We start from the raw sequence: 23,578 nt of genomic DNA on the forward strand, positions 1-23,578 counted from the left end.
GTCAAAGGCGACTATGGGGTTGCAGTGCTCATCTCGCTTTCAGACTGAGGGAGCCAGCGTTTGTCCACAGACAGCTTTCCGGGTCATGTGGCCAGCATGACTAAACCACTTCTGGCGCAACAGGACACCGTGACGGAAACCAGAGCGCACGGAAATGGCGTTTACCTTCCCGCCATAGCAGTACCTATTTATCTTTTTAAAAAAAAATAATATTTATTACTTTTCCAACAGTTTAAACATTACAAAAAAAGAATAAACAATACAATCCAATACAAAAACAATACATAACACTAACACATTAAACTAACAAAACAAAACAAAAACAATTTAAAACACATCAAACAGTTTCAATATCTTATCTTTCATTCCCTTATTTCAGTGACCTCCTCACACCTCCCTTTTTGTATTCCACTTCTGTTAATTGTTTCAGCAATTCCTTTCCATCTTCCTCTGTTTTCCATCCTATAATTATCTTAACACATTTTAACCTTATTTTTCCCTTTAATTCTCTATTAATCTATTTATACTTAATTCCGTATAACATTTCTACTAAAGCCATATAACTTCATTCCAACATTTTTCTAACATTCATTAATTTTACAGTATTTCTGTAAATAGTCTTTAAATTTTTTCCAGTCTTCTTCCACTGACTCTTCTCCCTGGTCTCGGATTCTGCCAGTCATTTCTGCCAATTCCATATAGTCCATCAACTTCATCTGCCATTCTTCCCGGGTGGGTAAATCTTGTGTCTTCCAAGCAGTACCTATTTATCTACTTGCGCTGGTGTGCTCTCAAACTGCTGGGTTGGCAGGAGCTGGGACAGAACAACGACCATTGCAGGGATTCGAAGCACTGACCTTCTGATCGGCAAGCCCAAGAGGCTCAGTGGTTTAGACCACAGCACCACCCGCATGGCAGTAAGGGGTCAGATAGGCCTGGGGGGGGCACATTCAGCCCCCAGACTGGTGCAGTGACTTGGCTTGTGAGCTCTGTTATTATTGTTGTTGTTACTATTTATTTTTCAGTTTATATACCGTCCCTTATCAGAAGACTCCAGGGCAGTGTACGGCATTAAAAACACATTACAGAACATCAATGAGAAAACCGTAATTAAATCCATAATGATAGACAGCCTAATAGTAAAATAATCATCATAATAACAGTCCATGATTGGCCCACGGTTTGAACAGAAAACATCAGACAGCGGTCCCTCTTACAGACTGAATGTTTACTTGGATATGATTCTTATTGTGTCAAACTGGTCTTGCTGCCATGTGAATGCATGGAGGGCTGGCATCTGGAGACTGCAATATTGTTATGAACACTTAACATGGAGTTTTCTTCTGAACAGGCGTGCGTAGCATTGCCCTGTAATTGTTCTAACCGCATTGTCTCTTATAAAGGTGTACGGCCTAGATCTTCTCCCAGACTGCAGGCAAGATGGATTTTTTTTTTATCATCCCTCTCTGTTGCTTGTGAACATTTACTAACACATTTCACTGCCTCAAGCAGAAATGCAACTCTTCAATTTTTTTAATGGTACTTTTTTTTTAAAGGAACATCAGAAGTAGCATCAGTTCATGTACCTTAGCTTTCTCCACACTGACTGGCAGCATCTCTCCAGGGTTTCAGGCAAGGTTCTCTCCAACTCTCGCCAGCTGGAAATACTGGGGATTGAACCTGGAACTTCTGCATACAAGTAATTAGTTGTTGTTGTTGTTTAGTCATTTAGTCGTGTCGACTCTTTGTGACCCCATGGAGCAGAGCACGTCAGGCTTCCACTTCCTCCTGCAGTTTGGTCAAACTCATGTTGGTAGCTTCAAGAACACTGTCCAACCATATCGTCCTCTGTCGTCCTCTTCTCCTAGTGCCCTCCATCTTTCCCAACATCAGGGTCTTTTCCAGGGAGTCTGCTCTTCTCATGAGGTGGCCAAAGTATTGGAGCCTCAGCTTCACGATCTGTCCTTCCAGTGAGCACTCAGGGCTGATTTCCTTCAGAATGGAGAGGTTTGATCTTCTTGCAGTTCATGGGACTCTCAAGAGTCTCCTCCAGCACCAGAATTCCAAAGCATCAATTCTTCGGCCATCAGCCTTCTTTATGGTCCAGCTCTCACTTCCATACATCACTACTGGGAAAACCATAGGTTTAACTATACGGACCTTTGTTGGCAAGGTGATGTCTCTGCTTTTTAAGATGCTGTCTAGGTTTGTCATTGCTTTTCTCCCAAGAAGCAGGCAGAGATGTGTTTTTCCTACTTGCATTTGCAGGGCAGCAGCTTGAGGCATGGCCACAAGGACCCGTTGGAAAGCTCAGATCTTGCCATATACAGTGGTACCTTGGTTCTCAAACTTAATCCATTCTGGGAGTCCGTTCGAATCCTGAAATGGTTCGAAAACCAAGGTGCGGCTTCTGATTGGCTGCAGGAGCTTCCTGCAGCCAATCAGAAGCCATGTCGGACGTTCAGCTTCTGAAAAACATTCACAAACCGGAACACTCACTTCCAGGTTTGTGGCATTCGGGAGCTGATTTGTTCAGGAGCCAAGACGTTTGGCTACCAAGGTACCACTGTGTATACACACACACACACACACACACACAACCTTAGCTGCTGTCCCGTCCCCCCGTCCCATTCCACCAAGCCACATTTTGCCTCTGAAAAATTAAGGATGATTTAAAATTTAGTCATGTACAGCCTCTGGAAAATTGAGGCAGTATATCCTTATACTGCCAGACACAGGAACAAAATAAAAAAGGTTCCTCTGACTCAGCTTCTCCAAAATCAGTTTAAGGGCAAGATCTGAGCCTTTCAATGGGTCCTTGTGGCTATGCCTTCATATAGCAGCTTGATCTGGAGGAGAGATCAGTTTTTATTTAGTTAATTTATATACTGCCCTATACCCAGAGGTCAGGGCGGTTCACACAATGGTGAGGGTGGGGCCTGGACTGACTCCAGCTGCAAAAGCTGAGGCTGCTGAACAGATTCTTGGGCTGGGGTTTTTTTGTTGGGGATGGGGCTGTTGCTGTTTTTGACATTAATTTTTTGTATCTTTATTTTAGGTCTTACAATTTATGTGGGAATTGCACAACTCGGTTGCATATGTTTTTGATGTTTTATTTATTGTTTATCACTTCTTTTGCCATGTTGTAATCATATTTGCCTTTTTCCCATGTTGTAAGCCGTCTTGAGCATGGTTTTAACTACGGAAAGGCAGCGTGCAATTAAAATTAGGCGAACCTGAATATTCTGCACCTAAATAAACCCAAGCCTGGAAACTTAATTCAGCGACGCGCTGATTTGTATCCCAGGAAAAGGTTGCAAAGCCAATTTCGCATCCTCTTGCAGCTACAATGTTGAAGGCCCGCCTGCAACATTCTTTCGTCGCTCCGCTGGAAGAGATTTGCAACACTTTCCGTTCCTTCGTAGACAGAAACATATTTTCCCCTTGCAGCAAAAAACACCAGTTGTTTTTACGGCTCGAGATCAAATGCACAGCAAATCCCAGGACCTTAGCGCGTGGATGCATTTGGTGTGGGGGGTGGGGGCACGCGGAGAAAGCCCCACCCCCATTTCCCAACCATCTTCTTCCTCCCTCCTTTTCAGGAAATGACAAATATTTGCACCCGGGTCAACCAGCCCTCCTGTCTCGCCCCCACCTAAACCCTCCCTCCGCCCCCTAAGGCAGCCCTGCGAACCCCATAGCTGTTCGGGAGGGCGCATGGGACTCCGGCGATGGGCAGGTGGAGGCTGATGTGGCGGGCTTGGGGGCGCACGAATCCCCCGGGACTGAGATCCGCGGTGAGTGGAAAGCCTCGCTTTTTTAAAAAGAGAGATGCGTGCGATCCCGACGAGCGTGGGCGGAGCCCGTTGTTTTGCAAACACGTTGCCCGCGTGCGGACGTGCAAGGAGCCGCGTCTGCAAGATGGGGAAGGGGCGGTGCGCGGGGATCGTCTTTGCGCGCAGACTTGGGTGGGAAATCCCGGGGAGCTCGGCGGGGGTGGGGGTGGGGACGACTCTCTCCTCACGAGGAAGCCTATGCACGGAGTCGGATCGAGTTGGGAAATGGAGAACCCCGCATCCAGCCTCACCCCCCCAAAAAAACCTCCCCACATTTGATAGTGGGCGGTAGAGGGAATCGCCCCCCTGGCAAGCGCCGTTTGTTTTGCAAAGCGTGCGCGCCCTCGGGGCTTCCATATGGCGAGCGTCTGCCTGCAAGGGGAGGAAGGTGGACGGCTCTTGCACAGAGGACGAAGGAGAAAGTTGCCACGAGTTTAGCCTTCAGATGATCGCAGCGCCCGTGAGAGTGGAGAGGCCCAGAGAAACTGCAGTGGGTGGAGAGAGGCCCTTAGGATACAAACGGGTGGGGCCGCGCCAGACAGAGCAAAACCGCAAAACTCTTATTTAAAAAACACCAAAGCAAAGCCATTTGCGATTCTGCCCCTCTGAACATGGTGCCACCTCTTTTTCCAGTTCCTCCCGCTCCGCCATTGGCTTCCTGTGTTGGAAGGCGGCGCATGCACCTTGCATTTAAATCACATTCCACCAGCGCCCCCGGGATCCTGGGAAATGCAGTTTACCAGTCGCGGTACTACAATTCCCAGACCCCTTTTCTAAAAATGATGGTTCCTAAGATTTGGGGAGGTGCTTTTAAAATGTGATTTGTACGCACCCAAAGATTCCTGCTAGGCCTGTCTAGTTCAGGAATGGGGGACCTCAGGCACAGTTGCGAAAGGCAGTTCTCCAAGCTTCGTTTTTGGGCCCTCGGGTCTCTTTGCCAAGCTGTGAGTTCTCACCGGCCCTCCTTCTGTGTTTTGCTTGCCTGGATGAAGAGTTTTGGGACATGCAGAAACATCGGCCTTTTGTATAACTGGGATGTACCCAACTGCACAACCGTAAATGTAAACAACCACATTTTTGCTTCTGAAAAGTGACTCCTGGAATTTGCCCTCTCTGAGTGGCAAAATTTCTCAGCTCCTGATCTAGTCCCAACATCCTGTTGCCGCAGTGGCCAGACAGACGATGCCACTGCCATAGAATGACCGCAGGCAGGACATGAGGACAACAGTCTTTTCCCACCTCCATTCCCAAGCAGCTGCCAATCAGAGGCAATGAACTCGTAAAGGTAAAGGTAAAGGGACCCCTGACCATTAGGTCCAGTCATGGCCAACTCTGGGGTTGCGGTGCTCATCTTGCTTTATTGGCCGAGGGAGCCGGCGTACAGCTTCTGGGTCATGTGACCAGCATGGTTACCAGAGCAGCACACGGAAACGCCGTTTACCTTCCCACCGGAGCGGTACCTATTGATCTACTTGCACTTTGACGTGCTTTTGAACTGCTAGGTTGGCAGGAGCAGGGACCGAGCAACGGGAGCTCACCCTGTCATGGGGATTCGAACCGCCAACCTTCTGATCAGCAAGCCCTAGGGTCAGTGGTTTAACCCACAGAGCCACCCGCTTCCCTCAATTAACTCTTATTCCTCACTATAACCAGACTTCTAAGAATGTGTGCCCACATCCCTCCCCTTTTGTTTTATCTACAGTCTACTCATTAAAAACCCCCCTGTAAAGATTCCTGGAAACTAGTTTGTTAAGGGTGCTGGGAATTGTAGCACTGTAAAGGGTGGAACTCACAGAGGTTTAACAAGCAACCCCTCTTCCCAGGGAACTCCGGGAATTGTAGCTCTCTTGAAGGCATCCTGACACCTTTGAGTGCCCTTAACAAAACTACAGTTCCCAGGATTATTTGAGGGGCGGGGGAGCTGATTAAAGCGGTATGATACTTGGTCAAACTCAAAGTAGACCCTTTGAAATTAGTGGTCATGACTGACGTAGGACCATTAATTTAAATGGGCTTCCTCTGCATAGAACTCGTTGTTTGTGCTGTGCATAGATGCTGAGGGCAGAGCCTTATTGAGGGTAGGGCAAGAGGCAGAGCTTTGTACATGTTTTGTCTTTTTGGGTCGGCAGCACACAAAGGCGGCTTAATTAAAACCTGTTTGTGGGGATTTGCCCTTGGGGAAATCTCAGCAGCCACTGGAGATATTTATTGAGTGGAGTGTTAGAAACTCAGATACAGAAGCTAATTGCCAAATGGTACCTTAAACCTGAAGGGCTGTGGGTGGTGTTGTGGGTTAAACCACAGAGCCTAGGACTTGCCAATCAGAAGGTCGGCGGTTCGAATCCCCATGACGGGGTGAGCTCCTGTTGCTCTGTCCCAGCTCCTGCCAACCTAGCAGTTCGAAAGCACGTCAAAGTGCAAGTAGATAAATAGGTACCACTCCGGTGGGAAGGTAAACGGCGTTTCCGTGTGCTGCTCTGGTTCGCCAGAAGCAACTTAGTCATGCTGGCCACATGACCCGGAAGCTGTATGCCGGCTCCCTCAGGCCAATAAAGCGAGATGAGCGCCGCAACCCCAGAGTCGGCCACGACTGGACCTAATGGTCAGGGGTCCCTTTACCTTTACCCTTTACCTTAAACCTAGGTTACGGTCACCACGCTGTAATGGCTAGGTGCCTTTGTTTTTTTACAGTGAAATTTTTTATTCATGCTGTTGTTATTATTTTTCGCTTTATTTTTTAAAGAAGAAAATTCAGTGCGGTTTACAACGCATCAAAACATCAAATAAAGCAACCCAGGAAAAAAAATCAAATTCAAGCATCAATAAAAAAAAAATCAGATCCTTTTCTACGTGACATTTTACATTTCCCAGCTTTATATTTACAGTGGTACCTCAGGTTAAGAACTTAATTCGTTCTGGAGGCCCGTTCTTAACCTGAAACTGTTCTTAACCTGAGGTACCACTTTAGCTAATGGCGCCTCCCACTGCTGCTGTGTGATTTCTGTTCTCATCCTGAAGCAAAGTTCTTAACCCGAGGTAATATTTCTGGGTTAGCAGAGTTTGTAACCTGAAGCTTCTGTAACCTGAGGTACCACTGTATAGCTGTCCCATAGCATAAGGACTCTAGGAAGCCAGTGTAGTGTAGTGGTTAAAGTGTCAGACTAGGTAACCTGGGAGATCAGGGTTCAAATCCCCACTCAGTCCTGAAACTCACCGGGTGACCTTGGAGTCAGTTGCAGCCTCTTAACCTACCTCACAGGGTCGTCGTAGGGATTATCTGAGGAAGGGGTGTGTGAACCATAGACTCCTTGGATAAAAAGGTGGGCTATAAATGCAGTAAATGGATGGATGGCGGCTAACAGATTGAGGCTGGATCCTGACAAGAGAGAAGTACTGTTTTTGGGGGACAGGGGGAGGGCGGGTGTGGGGGACTCCCTGGTCCTGAATGGGGTAACTGCACCTGAAAGATCAGGTGCGCAGCTCGGGAGTCATTTTGGACTTGCAGCTGTCCAGGGAAGAGCAGGTCAATTCTGTGTACAGGGCAGCTGTTTATCAGCTCCATCTGGTACGCAGGCTGAGACCCTACCTGCCCACGGACTGTCTCGCCAGAGTGGTGCATGCTCTGGTTATCTCTCACTTGGACTACTGCAATGCGCTCTATGTGGGGCTACCTTTGAAGGTGACCTGGAAACTACAACTAATCCAGAATGCGGCAGCTAGACTGGTGACTGGGAGCAGCCGCTGAGACCATATAACACTGGTCTTGAAAGACCTACACTGGCTCCCAGTTCGTTTCCGAGCACAATTCAAAGTGTGGGTGCTGATCTTTAAAGCCCTAAACGGCCTCGGCCCAGTATACCTGAAGGAGCGTCTCCACCCCCATTGTTCTGCCCGGACACTGAGGTCCAGCTCTGAGGGCCTTCTGGTGGTTCCCTTGCTGTAAGAAGCCAAGTTACAGGGAACCAGGCAGAGGGCCTTCTCGGTAGTGGCACCCGCCCTGTGGAACGCCCTCCCACTGGATGTCAAAGAGAACAACAACTACCAGACTTTTAGAAGACATCTGAAGGCAGCCCTGTTTAGGGAAGCTTTTAATGTTTGATGCATTACTGTGTTTTAATATTTTGTTGGAAGCCGCCCAGAGTTGCTGGGGAAACCCAGCCAGATGGGCGGGTTATAAATAATAAATTATTATTATTATTATTATTAGTAGTAGTAGTAGTAGTAGTAGGAAGGGGCTAGCCAGATGGAGACGTCAGCACCCAGAAATCTCCTTGTGGCACCTGGGGAATTTCTGACCCTTCTTGGGTGGGAGTGACTGTTCTTTTGACTCTGCCCTTTCTTCCCTTCCAGACACTCCACTGCAGGCATGCCTCATCCTTCCCGCTCCCTCGCCAGCCCTTGCCCTCACTGGCAGAGACCACGGCCCGGTACCTGCGCTCCCTGGAGCCGCTGGTGAGCCCAGAGGAGCTGGAGCAGACGCAGCAGCTGCTGGCTGAGTTCGGGGTGCCAGGCGGAGAGGGCGAGAGGCTCCAAGCACGACTGCAGCGCCGGGTGGACCGCATGGAGAACTGGGTAAGGAAGGGGGACCCGGGGCTCTGCGGAGAGACCCCACAAAGCAGGAAGAAGCTGCCGGTGGCAGTGGGGCTTCCCAGCAGAGCTCTCCGGGCAAATTCGCTGCATACATTGAAAGAGCTATGCTACCATGTTAAACAGCCATGGCTCCCCCCAAGGGATTCTGGGAACTGCAGCTTCATTTTACACCAGGCACCCCCAAACTTGGCCCTCCAGATGTTTTGGGACCACAGCTCCCATCATCCCTAGCTAACAGGACCAGTGGTCAGGGATGATGGGAATTGTAGTTCCAAAACATCTGAAGGGCCAAGTTTGGGGGTGCCTGTTATACACCTTTAGGTGCCTGGTGAAACTATTCCTTTTTAACTGGGCCTTTGGTTTTCGAGAGTAATTGCTTCCGTTTTCGAATGCGCCTCAGAAGTCGAATGGCTTCCGCTGCATGTTTTTCAATTTTCTCAACGGGTTTTTGGACGTTTCGGAAGTCAAACACTCTTCCGGAACGGATTATGTTCGAAAACCAAGGTTCCACTGTATATATTTTGTAATTTCATGTTGCGAACTGCCTTGAGATCTACGGGTATAGGCTGGTACACAAATTTAAACAACAACAACAACAACACAGTTTCCAGAGTGGTTTCACAGTCACCGGGAACGCAGGGGGTTGTAGCTCTGGGAGGAGAATCAGGGTCTCCTAACAGCTCCCAGGACCCTAAATAACAAATTACAGGTCCCATGATGATTTGGGGAAAGGCATGGCTGTTTTAAAGTTGGTGCCGTAGCTGCTCCGTTAGGACGGACAGGGCACGGCCCAAGAGCAGACCTTGGTAATCTGCCACCTGTGCAAGGCCATTTGACGCCCTCCTGCCAGCCCTTGTGGCGCTGGCTGAAGCTGGGCTTTGGGAAGGAGGCGTGAGGCTGTGGCAGGGTCCTAGAGCCCTTAAAACTCCTTCCCATAGCCCAGTAAGGAGGACTTTAGGGACCTGTCAAAGCCATGACGCCTCCTTCCTGAAACTGGGTAAGCACCCACTAGGCTTGGAAAAGGTGCCCTTCTCATCTGCCATTGGGCTCCTTGCCTTCCTCCCAACACCAGCTGCCACTGACAACACTTAACATAAAGTCTAGCTTCCAATTTTTCTTCTCCTGCTTTAACCCCTCCTCCTGTTCCTTTCCCTTCCTCTGTTTCACCTGTGCCAGATTTTAGATTGTAAGCTCTCTGGGGCAGAGACCTGCCCTGTTGTGCTCTGTGAAGCGCTATGCACATAAAAATTCATGCACAAATTAATAATAACAATAGATAACAACAGCACCTGGAAACAGACAGCCATGCTGTGTGCATCCATATCATTGACCCAGTGGCGTAGCGTGGGGGGTGCAGGGGGGGGCCGGCCGCACCGGGCGCAACATCTGGGGGGGGCGCATTCGCACTCGCAGCTCTCTGCCCCTACTAAAATCCACGGGTTAGGGGGCGCAAATTACTTGCCTTGCCCCGGGAGCTGACAACCCACGCTACGCCACTGCATTGACCGGAGGAGGAATGGCCGCTGGGAGGAGCACAGAGAGAAGAAATGCCATGTTGCATTTGTAACAGCAAAACCGGACGCCTTCATCTGCCCCGGCTGCAACAAAATATGTCTCTCCTGCTTCTACAGTCACAGCAGGCGCTGCAATCGTCCAATGGTTTTACTTCACCCCCAAAAGGCACACTCCTCCATTGTCTCCTGAGACAGAGGGATGCCAACCAGAAACCAGATGAGATGTGGGGAATCTTTGGCCCTCCAGATGTTGCTAAACTACAACTCCCATCAGGAAGCACCTCCATTGTCCAAGAAGGATGGGAGTTATAGTTCAGCAACATCAGGAGAGACAAAGGTACACTACCCCTACCATAAATGAGCTGTGAAAGACACTTGGAGGATGGGGGTGACCAGTATTTTTCTTGAAAAAGGTAAAGGACCCCTGGACGGTTAAGTCCAGTCAAAGGCGACTATGGAGTTGCGGCGCTCATCTCGCTTTTCAGGCTGAGGAAGCCACCGTTTGTCCACAGACAGCTTTCCGGGTCATGTGGCCAGCATGACTAAACCACTTCTGGCACAATGGGACACCGTGATGGAAACCAGGGCGCACAGAATATTCTGTTTACCTTCCTGCCACAGTGGTACCTATTTATCTACTTGCACTGGTGTGCTTTTGAACTGCTAGGTTGGCAGGAGCTGGGACAGAGCAACGGGAGCTCACCCCGTTGCAGGGATTCAAACTGCCAACCTTCCATTGGCAAACACAAGAGGCTTGGTGGTTTAGAAAACTCACCACGAACACCTCCCTCAATGGCGCCCATCTGAGAGGTGCCGGAACTGAGTTCCTGCTACTACTTCCAGGAAAAAAGCCCTGGTGGGGGGGTGACACATCAGGGCAGAGAGAAGTGTTGTATTCCCTTGTCCTAACTGAGAGCCAGTGTGGTGTTGTGGTTAAGAGCGGTGGACTGGTAATCTGGTGAACCGGGTTCACTTCCCCGCTCCTCCACATGCAGCTGCTGGGTGACCTTGGCCAGTCACACTTCTCTGGAGTCTCTCAGCCCCACTCACCTCACAGAGTGTTCGTTGTGGGGGAGGAAGGGAAAGGAGAATGCTAGCCGCTTTGAGACTCCTTAGGGTAGTGATAAAGTGGGATATCAAATCCAAACTCTTCTTCTAACTGTATCCCATTCATTCCAGATCACAGACTGGTGGGTTCAGTCAGCGTACCTGGAAAGCCGCCTGCCCCTGGCTGTTCACTCCAGCCCCGCTGTCGTGCTGCCCAAGCAGGATTTTAATGACTGGAAAGGACAACTGAGGTAAGGAAGGGGGCAGTGGGTGAGGGATGGATGGATGCTCAAGATGGGTGGGGAATTTTGGCAGTCGGTGGGGAAGCTGCCTTGGCTTTAGGCTGCTCAGGTTACGTTCCCTGCACAACCCACTTCTGAGGTCCAGCTTCAAGGTGAGGGCCTTCTGGCAATTCCCTCACTGCGAGAAGTGAGGTTACAGGGAACCAGGCAGAGGGTCTTCTTGGTGGTGTCACCCGCCCTGTGGAAGGCCCTCCCATCAGGTGTCAAGGAAGGTGTCAGCGTGATTCCAGGCAGCCCCTTAAAGTAACAAACAAGTGTGTGCCACATCAATTTTTCGAAGGAATGAGCCATCAGTGTAAGGAGCATATAATGCATCTTTATCCTGTGATAACTTAGCATTTGGCATATCAAAAGGGGACTGAGGCAGAAGGAAAATCAGGTAATGCAACATGTTATTTACCGTATTTTTTGCTCTATAAGACTCACTTTTTCCCCACCAAAAAAGGGAGGGGAAATGTCTGTGCGTCTTATGGAGCGAATGCAGGCTGTGCAGCTATCCCAGAAGCCAGAACAGCAAGAGGGATTGCTGCTTTCACTGCACAGCGATCCTTCTTGCTGTTCTGGCTTCTGAGTTTCAGAATATTTTTTTTCTTGTTTTCCTCCTCCAAAAACTAGGTGCGTCTTGTGGTCTGGTGCGTCTTATAGAGCGAAAAATACGGTAAATTGATTTCATGATCAACAACGTAAAAGCAAATTAAGCATCAATACAGTGGTACCTCGGGTTAAGTACTTAATTCGTTCCGACGGTCCGTTCTTAACCTGAAACTGTTCTTAACCTGAAGCACCACTTTAGCTAATGGGGCCTCCTGCTGCTGCTGCTGCGCCGCCGGAGCACAATTTCTGTTCTCATCCTGAAGCAAAGTTCTTAACCCGAGGCACTATTTCTGGGTTAGCAGAGTCTGTAACCTGAAGCGTATGTAACCTGAAGCGTATGTAACCCGAGGTACCATTGTATCTGACTTTTAGAAGACATCTGAAAGCAGCCCTCTTTAGGGAAGTTTTAAATGTTTGATGTTTTATTGTATTTTTAATACTTTGTTGGAAGCCGCCCAGAGTAATAATAATAATAATAATAATAATAATAATAATAATAATAATAATTTATACCCTGCCCATCTGGCTGGGCTTCCCCAACCACTCTGGGTGGCTTCCAACAAAATATTAAAATACAGTAATGCATCAAACATTAAAAGCTTCCCTAAACAGGGCTGCCTTCAAATGTCTTCTAAAAGTCTGGTAGTTGTTGTTCTCTTTGACATCTGGTGGGAGGACGTTCCGCAGGGCGGGCGCCACTACCGAGAAGGCCCTCTGCCTGATTCCCTGTAACTTGGCTTCTCGCAGCAAGGGAACCATCAGAAGGCCCTCGGCGCTGGACCTCTGTGTCCGGGCAGAACAATGGGGGTGGAGACGCTCTTTCAGGTATACTGGACCAAGACAGTTTAGGACTTTTTAGAGTGTCTGGGGAGACCTAGCCAGATGGGTTCTGTTCATCCAGGGGGAACCTTTGGCTCGCCAGAGTTTTACTCCCAGCATGGCCAGTGGTCAGGTGTTGTGGGAGTTGTAGTTCTGCAACACCCGGATAGCACGGGTTCGCCACGCCGTGTTAATCTTGCAGCAGCAGCTCTTATTTAAGCTGTCCGTGTGAACACACCCCTGGCTTGAATCCGGGTTGTCGCACAACTGCTTCAGGCTGAGTCACGGTGTTTAGAAATCAGCTCACCCGGACACCGAACTAGTTAAGCATGATGTAAAACGAAGTATAATTACCAAGTGGGTGGATGGCAATTAACCACAGCTATCCCTGCAGTTAATAAACCTGTTGCTGGCAGCAGATCAAAGTGGACCGGGTGACCAAACCTGTATCCTTATGATGGCTTCTTGGGAAGGAACAATTGTGCTGGGGGTATAGCTCAGCGGTAGAGCATTTGACTGCAGATCAAGAGGTCCCTGGTTCAAGTCCGGGTGCCCCCTCTTTTTGGAGGAATTCACATTTTTTATCCTTCCCTAGCCCCAGTGTTTCAGGTTAGTTAAAATGTATAATTGTTTTTCCTTTGGAAAATATTGCAATAAGGGCCAGGACAGGCCCCATATTCCTCGTTCAAGTCCAGTGCTCCCTTATGTGGGGCGGGGGGAGAAAACACCTTTTACATTTTTGGTTCTTCCAATCCCCAAAGCCTCCTCTTGTGGGTAAAATCTTGAAATACTTTGGCAGGTAATTTTTGTCATTGAACAGAACATTTGAGCGATACCAATACAGTGGTACCTTGTGTTACGGACGGGAACCGTTCCGGAGGCCCGTCCATAATGTGAGATGCCTGCAACTCAAAGACTGCGCTTGCACAGGCACGAAACATGATTTAGTGCCTCTGCACATGCGCGAGCGGCGAAATCCAGAAGTAAACCATTCCGGTACTTCCGGGTTGCCGCAGGACGTAACGCAAAAAGACGCAAAATGAAGCAGACGCAACACAAGGTACGACTGTATATTTTGCTGTCGGAACTGGAGCAGCAATTCTGTGTCCTCACATGTCAAGGCACATAGCCCTGAAGGGCTGGCCATTATTATTATTATTATTATTATTACTACTACTACAGTGGTACCTCGGGTTACAGACGCTTCAGGTTACAGACTCTGCTAACCCAGAATTAGTACCTCGGGTTAAGAACTTTGCTTCAGGATGAGAACAGAAATTGCGGCGCGGCAGCGGGAGGCCCCATTAGCTAAAGTGGTACATCAGGTTAAGAACGGACCTCCAGAACGAATTAAGTTCTTAACCCAAGGTACCATTGTATTATTATTCTCTGTCCATCTGATTGAGTTTATGTTGGTCCCTGTGGCAGAAAATCCCCCAGTGCCTCTCTGTGGCAGTAAAGCTATAAAAACAATGTCCCTCTCATGACACCCAAAAGCAGCTGCCTGAGGCCTACCTCCTTTCGCCTAACAGTATGTTCGGCCCCATGGAGATACTCTGAGGCCCGGTGTGACTGTGGGGACAAGCCCCTGTCCTTCTCTGACCTGGCGAGAGTTGAGGGGAAACGGCAGCTCGCCAATGAATTTTGAAATCCCTCAAAAAGAAGCAAAATATGTTGCTACCGTCCTACTGGGAGATGCTTCATCCTTGGATAGCTCAGTTGGTTTGAGCGTGGTGCCGATAACACCAAGGTTGCAGGTTCAATCCCTTATGGGGCAGCTGCATATTCCTGTGTTGCAGGGGGTTGGACTAGATGGCCCTTAGAGTCCCTTTCAGCCCTACATTTCTGTGGTTCTTCAGGTTCAGGGGGGGAAGTTGGAGGTCTTGACACTTTTGCTCTTTTCTTAACAAAATCAGTAACACTGGTACCGGAGATCCCACTACAGTGGTACCTTGGGTTACATACGCTTCAGGTTACATTCGCTTCAGGTTACAGACTCCGCTAACCCAGAAATAGTACCTCAGGTTAAGAACTTTGCTTCAGGATGAGAACAGAAATCGTGCAGTGGCAGCGGGAGGCCCCATTAGCTAAAGTGGTGCTTCAGGTTAAGAACAGTTTCAGGTTAAGAACGGACCTCCAGAACGAATTACGTACTTAACCCGAGGTACCACTGTACTAATAATTGCCCATAATCTGTGGCTACAGGAAGTGTTGGGTGTGTTCTCCACTTGTAGATGGAAGGCAAACAAACATAGGTGTGTGTGGTCCATGCTCTGTGTCAACAGAGGCTGTGCTCTGGAATATGTTCCCAAACCCTTTGCAATGCAAGGGGTTTGTTGCCTACCAGAAAAGCTGCTCTGGGAAGATTCCCTGCAGATGGAATATTCAAAAGCAATTACTCATAAATATATGGCAGAGAACAATGTGGCAAAACCAGTGTCCATAAATAAGCTTCAGTTGAGGCATGTCTGTGTGCTGGGGGTATAGCTCAGCGGTAGAGCATTTGACTGCAGATCAAGAGGTCCCTGGTTCAAGTCCGGGTGCCCCCTCTTTTTTATTTTTAGGAGGGATTTTGTTTGATTTCTCACCTTCCCTTTCCTTAAAGGTTCATAGTAAATAAAATTCAGGAGTAACCTCCTTACTAGGAACATATGGGAAAGTCTCAGGAAAGCGATCTCACATCTTTCAATATTACTTTCTCTATTTCTACCCTGCTTTCTTGGCAAAATGTCCACAAGGCAGCTTTCAACAAAATAAGATCAAAACACAACGTAAAAGCAAACAGACGTCAAAGATCATCAGCAGGTTAAAGCAGAAGCAGGCTACCCAATAAATATGTGCTTGTATACTATCAATAAATATTTACAGCCTTCAGTGAAGTTGGGAGGGAGACAGATATTTCCATGGGTTGCCCCCTGCCCCAGATGAAACATAATCCCCACATTCCCAGCTTTCATTAATAAAAAATAAAAAATTAGAATTTGTAGAACCCAGGATCAGCATCTTAAAAAGCAGAGACATCACCTTGCCGACAAAGGTCCGTATAGTTAAAGCCATGGTTTTCCCAGTAGTGATGTATGGAAGTGAGAGCTGGACCATAAAGAAGGCAGATCGCAGAAGAATTGATGCTTTTGAATTATGGTGCTGGAGGAGACTCTTGAGAGTCCCATGGACTGCAAGAAGATCAAACCTATCCGTTCTGAAGGAAATCAGCCCTGAGTGCTCACTGGAAGGACAGATCCTGAAGCTGAGGCTCCAATACTTTGGCCACCTCATGAGAAGAGAAGACTCCCTGGAAAAGACCCTGATGTTGGGAAAGATGGAGGGCTCAAGGAGAAGGGGACGACAGAGGACGAGATAGTTGGACAGTGTTCTCGAAGCTACCAGCATGAGTCTGACCAAACTGCGGGAGGCAGTGGAAGACAGGAGTGCCTGGCGTGCTCTGGTCCATGGGGTCACGAAGAGTCGGACACGACTAAACGACTAAACAACAACAGAACCCAGGGTGTGGGACAAAATGCTCAGACACAGTTAGGGATATAGGAACGCCCTTATACTGAGTCAGACCACTGGGAAACCCAGCCAGATAGGCGAGGTACTGTATAAATAATAAAAAAATTATAATATTATTATTATGGTCCATCTAGCTCTGTATTGTCTACACTAAACTGGTAGCAGCTCTACCTAGCAATGCCAAGACTTGAACCTGTAACCTCTTGTTTGCAAATCAAACACTGTGCCTCTGAACTGTAGCCCTTCCCCTGTACTTCTCATTGTTGGTAAGAAATTAGCCTGCTCCCCCTTTTAAGGGTTTTACTTTGTACTCCACCCCCACAACACAGAACAAAAATTCCCATGGGTGCCCATGCAGACATTTCCATTGCACATTCCGGGAGCCACAACCGAGAAGTTCACGTATCAGATGACAAGTGGAACCAGGGTCCTGGGAAACCATTCAAAGCTCAGAATCAGTCTGGGAAGCAGCAAAACTAGAGAGAGGAGCAGTGCAATGTGTTCTGAATGGGCAACCCCCATTATGGCCTCTGTGATTGAATTTGGGTCCAATTGGGCAGTCACTGATGGAAGACCATTTCTGGGAACCATCTTACTTTTGTGATTTTGAGGTGTCTAAAGCTGTTTTTAACACTGTGCCTTAGAATCATAGAATCATAGAGTTGGAAGAGACCGCAAGGGCCATCAAGTCCAACCCCCTGCCAAGTGCCTCTTAGTGTTGTAACCCACTCCGGGACCTTAGGGTGAAGGGCAGGTAAATAATAATAATAATAATAATAATAATAATAATAATAATAATAGCAGAGTAAGAGGTGCCTGATTCAAGCTCAGGTGCTTTCCATCTTTTTAAAGGCATGCCTGCATCTCTCTCTCTCTCTCTCTCTCTCTCTCTCTTTCTTTCTTTCTAAATTTATTTAATCATTTTTTCAATACAAACAACAACCGCAAAAGACACCTACAACAAAAACCATGATAACACTAATAACAAATTTGACAATTTAGATTTGAATACACTGATATACCTATGGCTACACCTTTTTAACAATATTTCCCCACCTCTCTCTCCTCCCCCTACTTCCCACCACTATCCGCCTTATCGCTTAAATATTCCTTCCATGTTTCTTCATATTTATCCATTCTTAATTTGCGTCAACATGCAATTCGTTCGTATGTAGCTAAGCTGTCCATATTATCAATCCGTGTTCTCAATGGAATCTTTTTGCGGCTCTTCCAATTCATCAAAACAAGTTTTTTTTGGTTCTAATATAGCACGGTACATCCATTTTTTTTGACCCCTTGTAATCTCCCACATTTCCAGAATATAATTACGTCTATATCTTTCTTCTTCCATGACCTCAAAAGCTCATGGTGGGTAACACTTCTTTCTAGAAACATATGATTGGGCAAATCCTATATCCATAATTAAGAGTTTTTAGAGATAACTCAGTTCCCTGTCCGTTGAAGGAGGTAACTCAGTGGTAGAGCATTTGACTGCAGATCAAGCTTTTCTTACCCCCTCTTTGGGGGGAAACGAGGAATAAATCGTATCTGGGTGTTATAACCCCCTACATATAGAGAATAGGGATGCAAGTCCTGTGGTCTAAACCACAGAGCCTCTTGGGCTTGCCAATCAGAAAGCCGGCGGTTCGAATCCCTGTGATGGAGTGAGCTCTCATTGCTCTGTTCCTGCTCCTGCCAACCTAGCAGTTTGAAAGCACACCAGTGCAAGGAGATAAATAGGTACTGCTGCGGCGGGAAGGTAAACGGCATTTCTGTGCACTCTGGCTTCCATCACAGTGCCCTGTTGTGCCAGAAGCGCTTTAGTCCTGCTGGCCTCATGACCTGGAGAGCTGTCTGTGGACAAATGTCGGCTCCCTCAACCTGAAAGCGAGAAGAGCGCCACAACCCCATAGTCACCTTTGACTGGACTTAACTGTCGACGGGTCCTTTTACCTTTTACTAGATGAACCTTGGAGGTCCTTTCCAATTCTACAGTTCTAGTATTCTATGACATTAAAGGCTTAGTTCCCTGTTGTCAGGGGACGCGGGTGGCGCTGTGGGTTTAACCACAGAGCCTAGGACTTGCTGATCAGAAGGTTGGCGGTTCGAATCCCCGCGACGGGGTGAGCTCCCGTTGCTCAGTCCCTGCTCCTGCCAACCTAGCAGTTCGAAAGCACGTCAAAGTGCAAGTAGATAAATAGGTACCACTCCGGCGGGAAGGTAAATGGCATTTCTGTGCGCTGCTCTGGTTTGCCAGAAGCGGCTTAGTCATGCTGGCCACATGACCCGGAAGCTGTACGCCGGCTCCCTCGGCCAATAAAGTGAGATGAACGCCTCAACCCCAGAGTCGGCCACGACTGGACCTAATGGTCAGGGGTCCCTTTACCTTTACCTCCCTGTTGTCAAATGAGATTTGCCATCTCAGGGAACAGCCAGTGATGCTCTGGCAGATGATCTCAGGGATCGAGCTGGAACTTAAAGATTAAGGACGTACAATCATACCTCGGGTTACAGACGCTTCAGGTTGCGTTTTTTTGGGTTATGGACCGCCGAATCCCGTAAGTACCGGAATGGGTTATTTCCTGGTTTCGGTGGCCGCGCATGTGCAGAAGCGCCAAATCACAACCCGCGCGTGCGCAGATGTGCAGCTGTGGGTTACGAACGGTGCGGGCTGCAAACGTGCATCCAGCACGGATCATGTTCGCAACCCGAGCTTCCACTGTATGTTGTTCAGGGCTTTGTAAATTAATCCAAGGACCTCGAACCTGGCTCAGTAGTAGATGAGCAGCCAGTGCAGACGCTTTAACAGTTCTGTCACATGTTGTCGGTCAGATGTTCCTTCAGCAATTCAACCACCACATGCTGCACCAGCCAGAGCTTTTGAGCCAGGCCCAAGGGCAACCCCACATTACAGTAGTCCAGCCTCAAGGCTCCGAACACATAGACTAGCTGTGTCCTCCAGCTGTTTGGACTGATGAGAGTTGGACGTTCTAAACATCTGGAGGCCACCAGGCTGCTCCAGAAACCCTTTGCAATGCACAGATTGATGTGGAAGCGTTGCCTGCTAGGTATAATGTTTGCAGTTGTTAGTCATAAGTACACAGGAGGAGAACTATGTGGCAAAACCAGTATCCATAAGAAGGCTTGCTGGGCAGGCATGCCCAGGTGCCGGGGGTATAGCTCAGCGGTAGAGCATTTGACTGCAGATCAAGAGGTCCCTGGTTCAAGTCCGGGTGCCCCCTCTTTTTAGAGGAATTTGTTTCTGGTTTGGCACCATCCTGCTTTCTCCAATAACTTGTGGTGGGTAACATGGGAGATGCTTTTAATGAAATTTGATGTAGAACAGGAAGATCAGTGATGGTAGAAAGGTGATTTCCCCAACTTTACTCATCTTCCCCTGCCTTGTGCAACACTAGGAAGTGTAGGTAGTTTTCCCAGGTGTCCTCTCAGCCTGCAAGCAGATGATGGTTGGGCCAGGACTCTGCATGAGTTGACTATGTACTCAACAACCTTTTGCAATGCAGAGATTTGCAGGAGGTGGTTGCTCAGCAGGGGAAAAAAATGATGATGTGGCAAAAGTTGCCTATAGGTGGAGCAATTAAAACCATTAGCCGTAAGTACACAGCAGAGAACAATGTGGCAAAACCCGTATCCATAAGAACGCTTGCTGGGCAAACATGTCTATGTGCCGGGGGTATAGCTCAGCGGTAGAGCATTTGACTGCAGATCAAGAGGTCCCTGGTTCAAGTCCGGGTGCCCCCTCTTTTTAGTGGCAGCTGGGGCTCTGCTATTCTCCTGCCTTCCCAACATTGCAGGCTCCCGCTGCTTACTGCAAGGGGAAGGTGCTCAGAGCTCAGTGCATTGCATGGTGGCAGGGGCATCAGATTCCCTCTATCACCATGCTCTCTGCTCCTTGCTCCTGAGCTGCCAGCCTACTGTTCTGTTGTCACACTGCAGTTAGTGTGGCCATCTATCAGTGACCATACAAACTGCAATGTGACGACAGCCTTACATTTTTATTATATGGTTTCCTCACCTTTACTGATCTTCCTCCGCCATGTGCAGATACAGGATGTTTAAGCTGTTTTTCTCAGACGTAATCTCAGTTTGCAAGGGGATGGTGGGCCCAAAGAAATACCTAGTGCACTGTGTGAGCTGACTCTGCTCAAGAACCCATAAATTAGCAGCAGGTTGTTCTGCAGAAGGAAAAAATGATGCGGCCAGTGTTTCCTGTAGGCAGAGTATTTAAAATCATTAGTCGTAAGTACATGGTAAAAACTATGTGGCAAAACTGGTATCCATAAGAAGGCTTCCTGGGCAGACATGCCTATGTGCCGGGGGTATAGCTCAGCGGTAGAGCATTTGACTGCAGATCAAGAGGTCCCTGGTTCAAGTCCGGGTGCCCCCTCTTTTTAGAGGAATTTGTTTCTGGTTTGCCACCTCCTCACTTTCTCCAATAGCTTGTGGTGGGTAACCTGGTAGATGGGTGTAAGGAAATAGAGGCTGCAACCATTTTATGCACGTCCGAAATGTGTGTGACCGTGCACATTGCTCCAAACCCAGATGTGACCCCCCCATTTTTAAAGGGGCTGGTGAGGAGGCGCAGCTGTTCTGCCTTGATTTCCCAGCATTACAGACCACTGCTGTTTCCTGAGAGGGAGATGTGGCAGGGATCTTGGCGCATTGCATGGCGCATGAGCATTTGATCAGTAGGCAGCGGCACAGTGTAGGGAAGTGGCGTCTCATGCTCATTCCCCCCACGGCTGAAAGAAAGAAGCCTGTGTATTAAATTGCAGGCTTTTTTCTCTTGCTTCCAACAGCAGCAGGGCAGGAGGACGAAAGGGAGAATTACTATCTCCCCTTCGTTCCTTTCCTCCCCACCAGTGACAGGAGGAATTTGAGACACTGCTTACTCTTGTCTGCCTCCCTCAGCTGCCAGCTTCCTGTCCTCTTTTCACACTGCAGTTCATGGGGCCACCTGTTGGTGACCATTCAAATTGCAGCGTGGTGACATCCTTACAATTTTATTATATACTACGAAAAAAGATCAGTGGTAGTTATCTATATCTATCTATCTATCTATCTATCTATCTATCTATCTATCTATATGTCCACCTTTACTGATCTTCTCCTGCCATGTGCCACTAGAAGAAGTGCAGGTAGTTTTCTCATATGTAATAATCATTTTGCAGGGGATTGTTTTTGGGCCTAAAGCTGTGACCTCTGTGTGAGCTGACTGCTCTAGAGCACTTTGCAAGACAGAGATTTGCGGGAGGGTATTCCTCAGTAGAAAGCTTGATGTGGAGTGAGTTGCCTGTAGGTAGGGTGTTTAAAACCATTAGTCGAAAGTACAGGGTAGAGAACTATGTGGCAAAACCCGTATCCATAAGAGGGCTTCCTGGACAGACATGCCTATGTGCCGGGGGTATAGCTCAGCGGCAGAGCATTTGACTGCAGATCAAGAGGTCCCTGGTTCAAGTCCGGGTGCCCCCTCTTTTTAGAGGAATTTGTTTCTGGTTTGCCACCTCCTCACTTTCTCCAATAGTTTGTGGTGGGTAACCTGGTAGATGGGTGTAAGGAAATAGAGGCTGCAACCATTTTATGCGCGTCCGAAATGTGCGCGACCGTGCACATTGCTCCAAACCCGGATGTGACCCCCCCATTTTTTAAGGGGGTTGGTGAGGAAGTGCAGCTGGTTCTGCCTGCTTCCCACCATTACAGACCACTGCTGTTTCCTGAGAGGGAGATGTGGCAGGGATCCTGGCGCATTGCATGGCGCATGAGCATTTGATCAGTAGGTAGTGGCACAGTGTAGGGAAGTGGCGTCTCATTCTCATTCCCCCCACGGCTGAAAGAAAGAAGCCTGTGTAGTAAATTACAGGCTTTTTTCTCCTGCTTCCAACAGCAGCAGGGCAGGAGGACGAAGGGGAGAATTACTATCTCCCCTTCGTTCTTCTCCTCCCCACCAGTGACAGGAGGAATTTGAGACACTGCTTACTCTTGTCTGCCTCCCTCAGCTGCCGGCTTCCTGTCCTTTTCTCACACTGCAGTTCATGGGGCCACCTGTTGGTGACCATTCAAATTGCAGCGTGGTGACAGCCTTACAATGTTATTATATACTACGAAAAAAGATCAATGGTGGTTATCTATATCATCTATATCTATATCATCTATATCTATCTAATTTCTATATGCCCGCCTTTACTGATCTTCTCCTGCCATGTGCCACTAGAAGAAGTGCAGGTAGTGTTCTCATATATAATAATCATTTTGCAGGGGATTGTTTTTGGGCCTAAAGCTGCGACCTCCGTGTCAGCTGACTCTGCTCTAGAGCACTTTGCAAGACAGAGATTTGCGGGAGATCATTCCTCAGTAGAAAGCTTGATGGGGAGTGACTTGCCTGTAGGTAGGGTGTTTAAACCATTTGTCGAAAGTACAGGGTAGAGAACTATGTGGCAAAACTGGTATCCATAAGAAGGCTTCCTGGGCAGACATGCCTATGTGCCGGGGGTATAGCTCAGCGGTAGAGCATTTGACTGCAGATCAAGAGGTCCCTGGTTCAAGTCTGGGTGCCCCCTCTTTTTAGAGGAATTTGTTTCTGGTTTGCCACCTCCTCACTTTCTCCAATAGTTTGTGGTGGGTAACCTGGTAGATGGGTGTAAGGAAATAGAGGCTGCAACCATTTTATGCGCGTCCGAAATGTGTGCGACCGTGCACATTGCGCCAAACCCGGATGTGACCCCCACATTTTTTAAGGGGGTTGGTGAGGAAGTGCAGCTGTTCTGCCTTGATCTCCCAGCTTCCCAGCATTGCAGACCACTGCTGTTTCGTGAGAGGGAGAGGTCGCAGGGATCTTGGCGCATTGCATGGCGCATGAGCATTTGATCAGTAGGCAGCGGCACAGTGTAGGCGTGAGGCTTGTGGAAGCATACTACAACTACAGATTTATTAATCATAAATCAGGACAAAGAAACATGTCGTCTCTCTCATGTCGTCTCAGAGAGAAACAAAAGCAAAAGCTGTACACACAACGGACGTTCCCAGCATACTGTGCTAGAATGTAAACAGACATGTGACACGTAACAACCCCATGTCTGTTCCTTAAGGCGGAATGGAAAGGTCAACAAAACCCACCACCCCTTGCAAATTCCCCTCCTTTTACACCTCACCAACATTCCATATCCATAGTTCACCCCATCTACCAGCCATCTTCTGACATGCCGTAGTAGCTGCTGAGGCAGTTCAGGGCACGTTCCATTACTCTGTCTACTTTCCAACACCGCAGATTGCTGCTGTTGACCAAAAGCGGGCATGTGGCATAGACCAATCTGATGGTTTTGCCACCACACAGATATGTCAAGTT

The 23,578-nt window shown here is 48.2% G+C and overlaps 1 protein-coding gene across 1 annotated transcript in view; it reads left to right on the forward strand.

Annotated features, from left to right (window-relative positions):
* The first annotated feature begins 3,626 nt into the window (after positions 1–3,626).
* LOC308469563 (carnitine O-acetyltransferase-like) overlaps positions 3,627–23,578 on the forward strand; it is a 40,565-nt gene continuing 20,613 nt past the window's right edge. The window contains exons 1-3 of the mRNA XM_080992198.1: positions 3,627–3,797; positions 8,187–8,408; positions 11,120–11,238. Coding sequence (XP_080848324.1) covers positions 3,732–3,797; positions 8,187–8,408; positions 11,120–11,238 — 407 coding nt within the window. The 5' untranslated portion in view covers positions 3,627–3,731. The remainder of the gene's footprint in view (positions 3,798–8,186; positions 8,409–11,119; positions 11,239–23,578) is intronic.

Source organism: Podarcis pityusensis, assembly GCF_964106645.2.
Source record: "Podarcis pityusensis genome assembly, chromosome: 2".
Lineage (NCBI taxonomy): Eukaryota > Metazoa > Chordata > Lepidosauria > Squamata > Lacertidae > Podarcis > Podarcis pityusensis.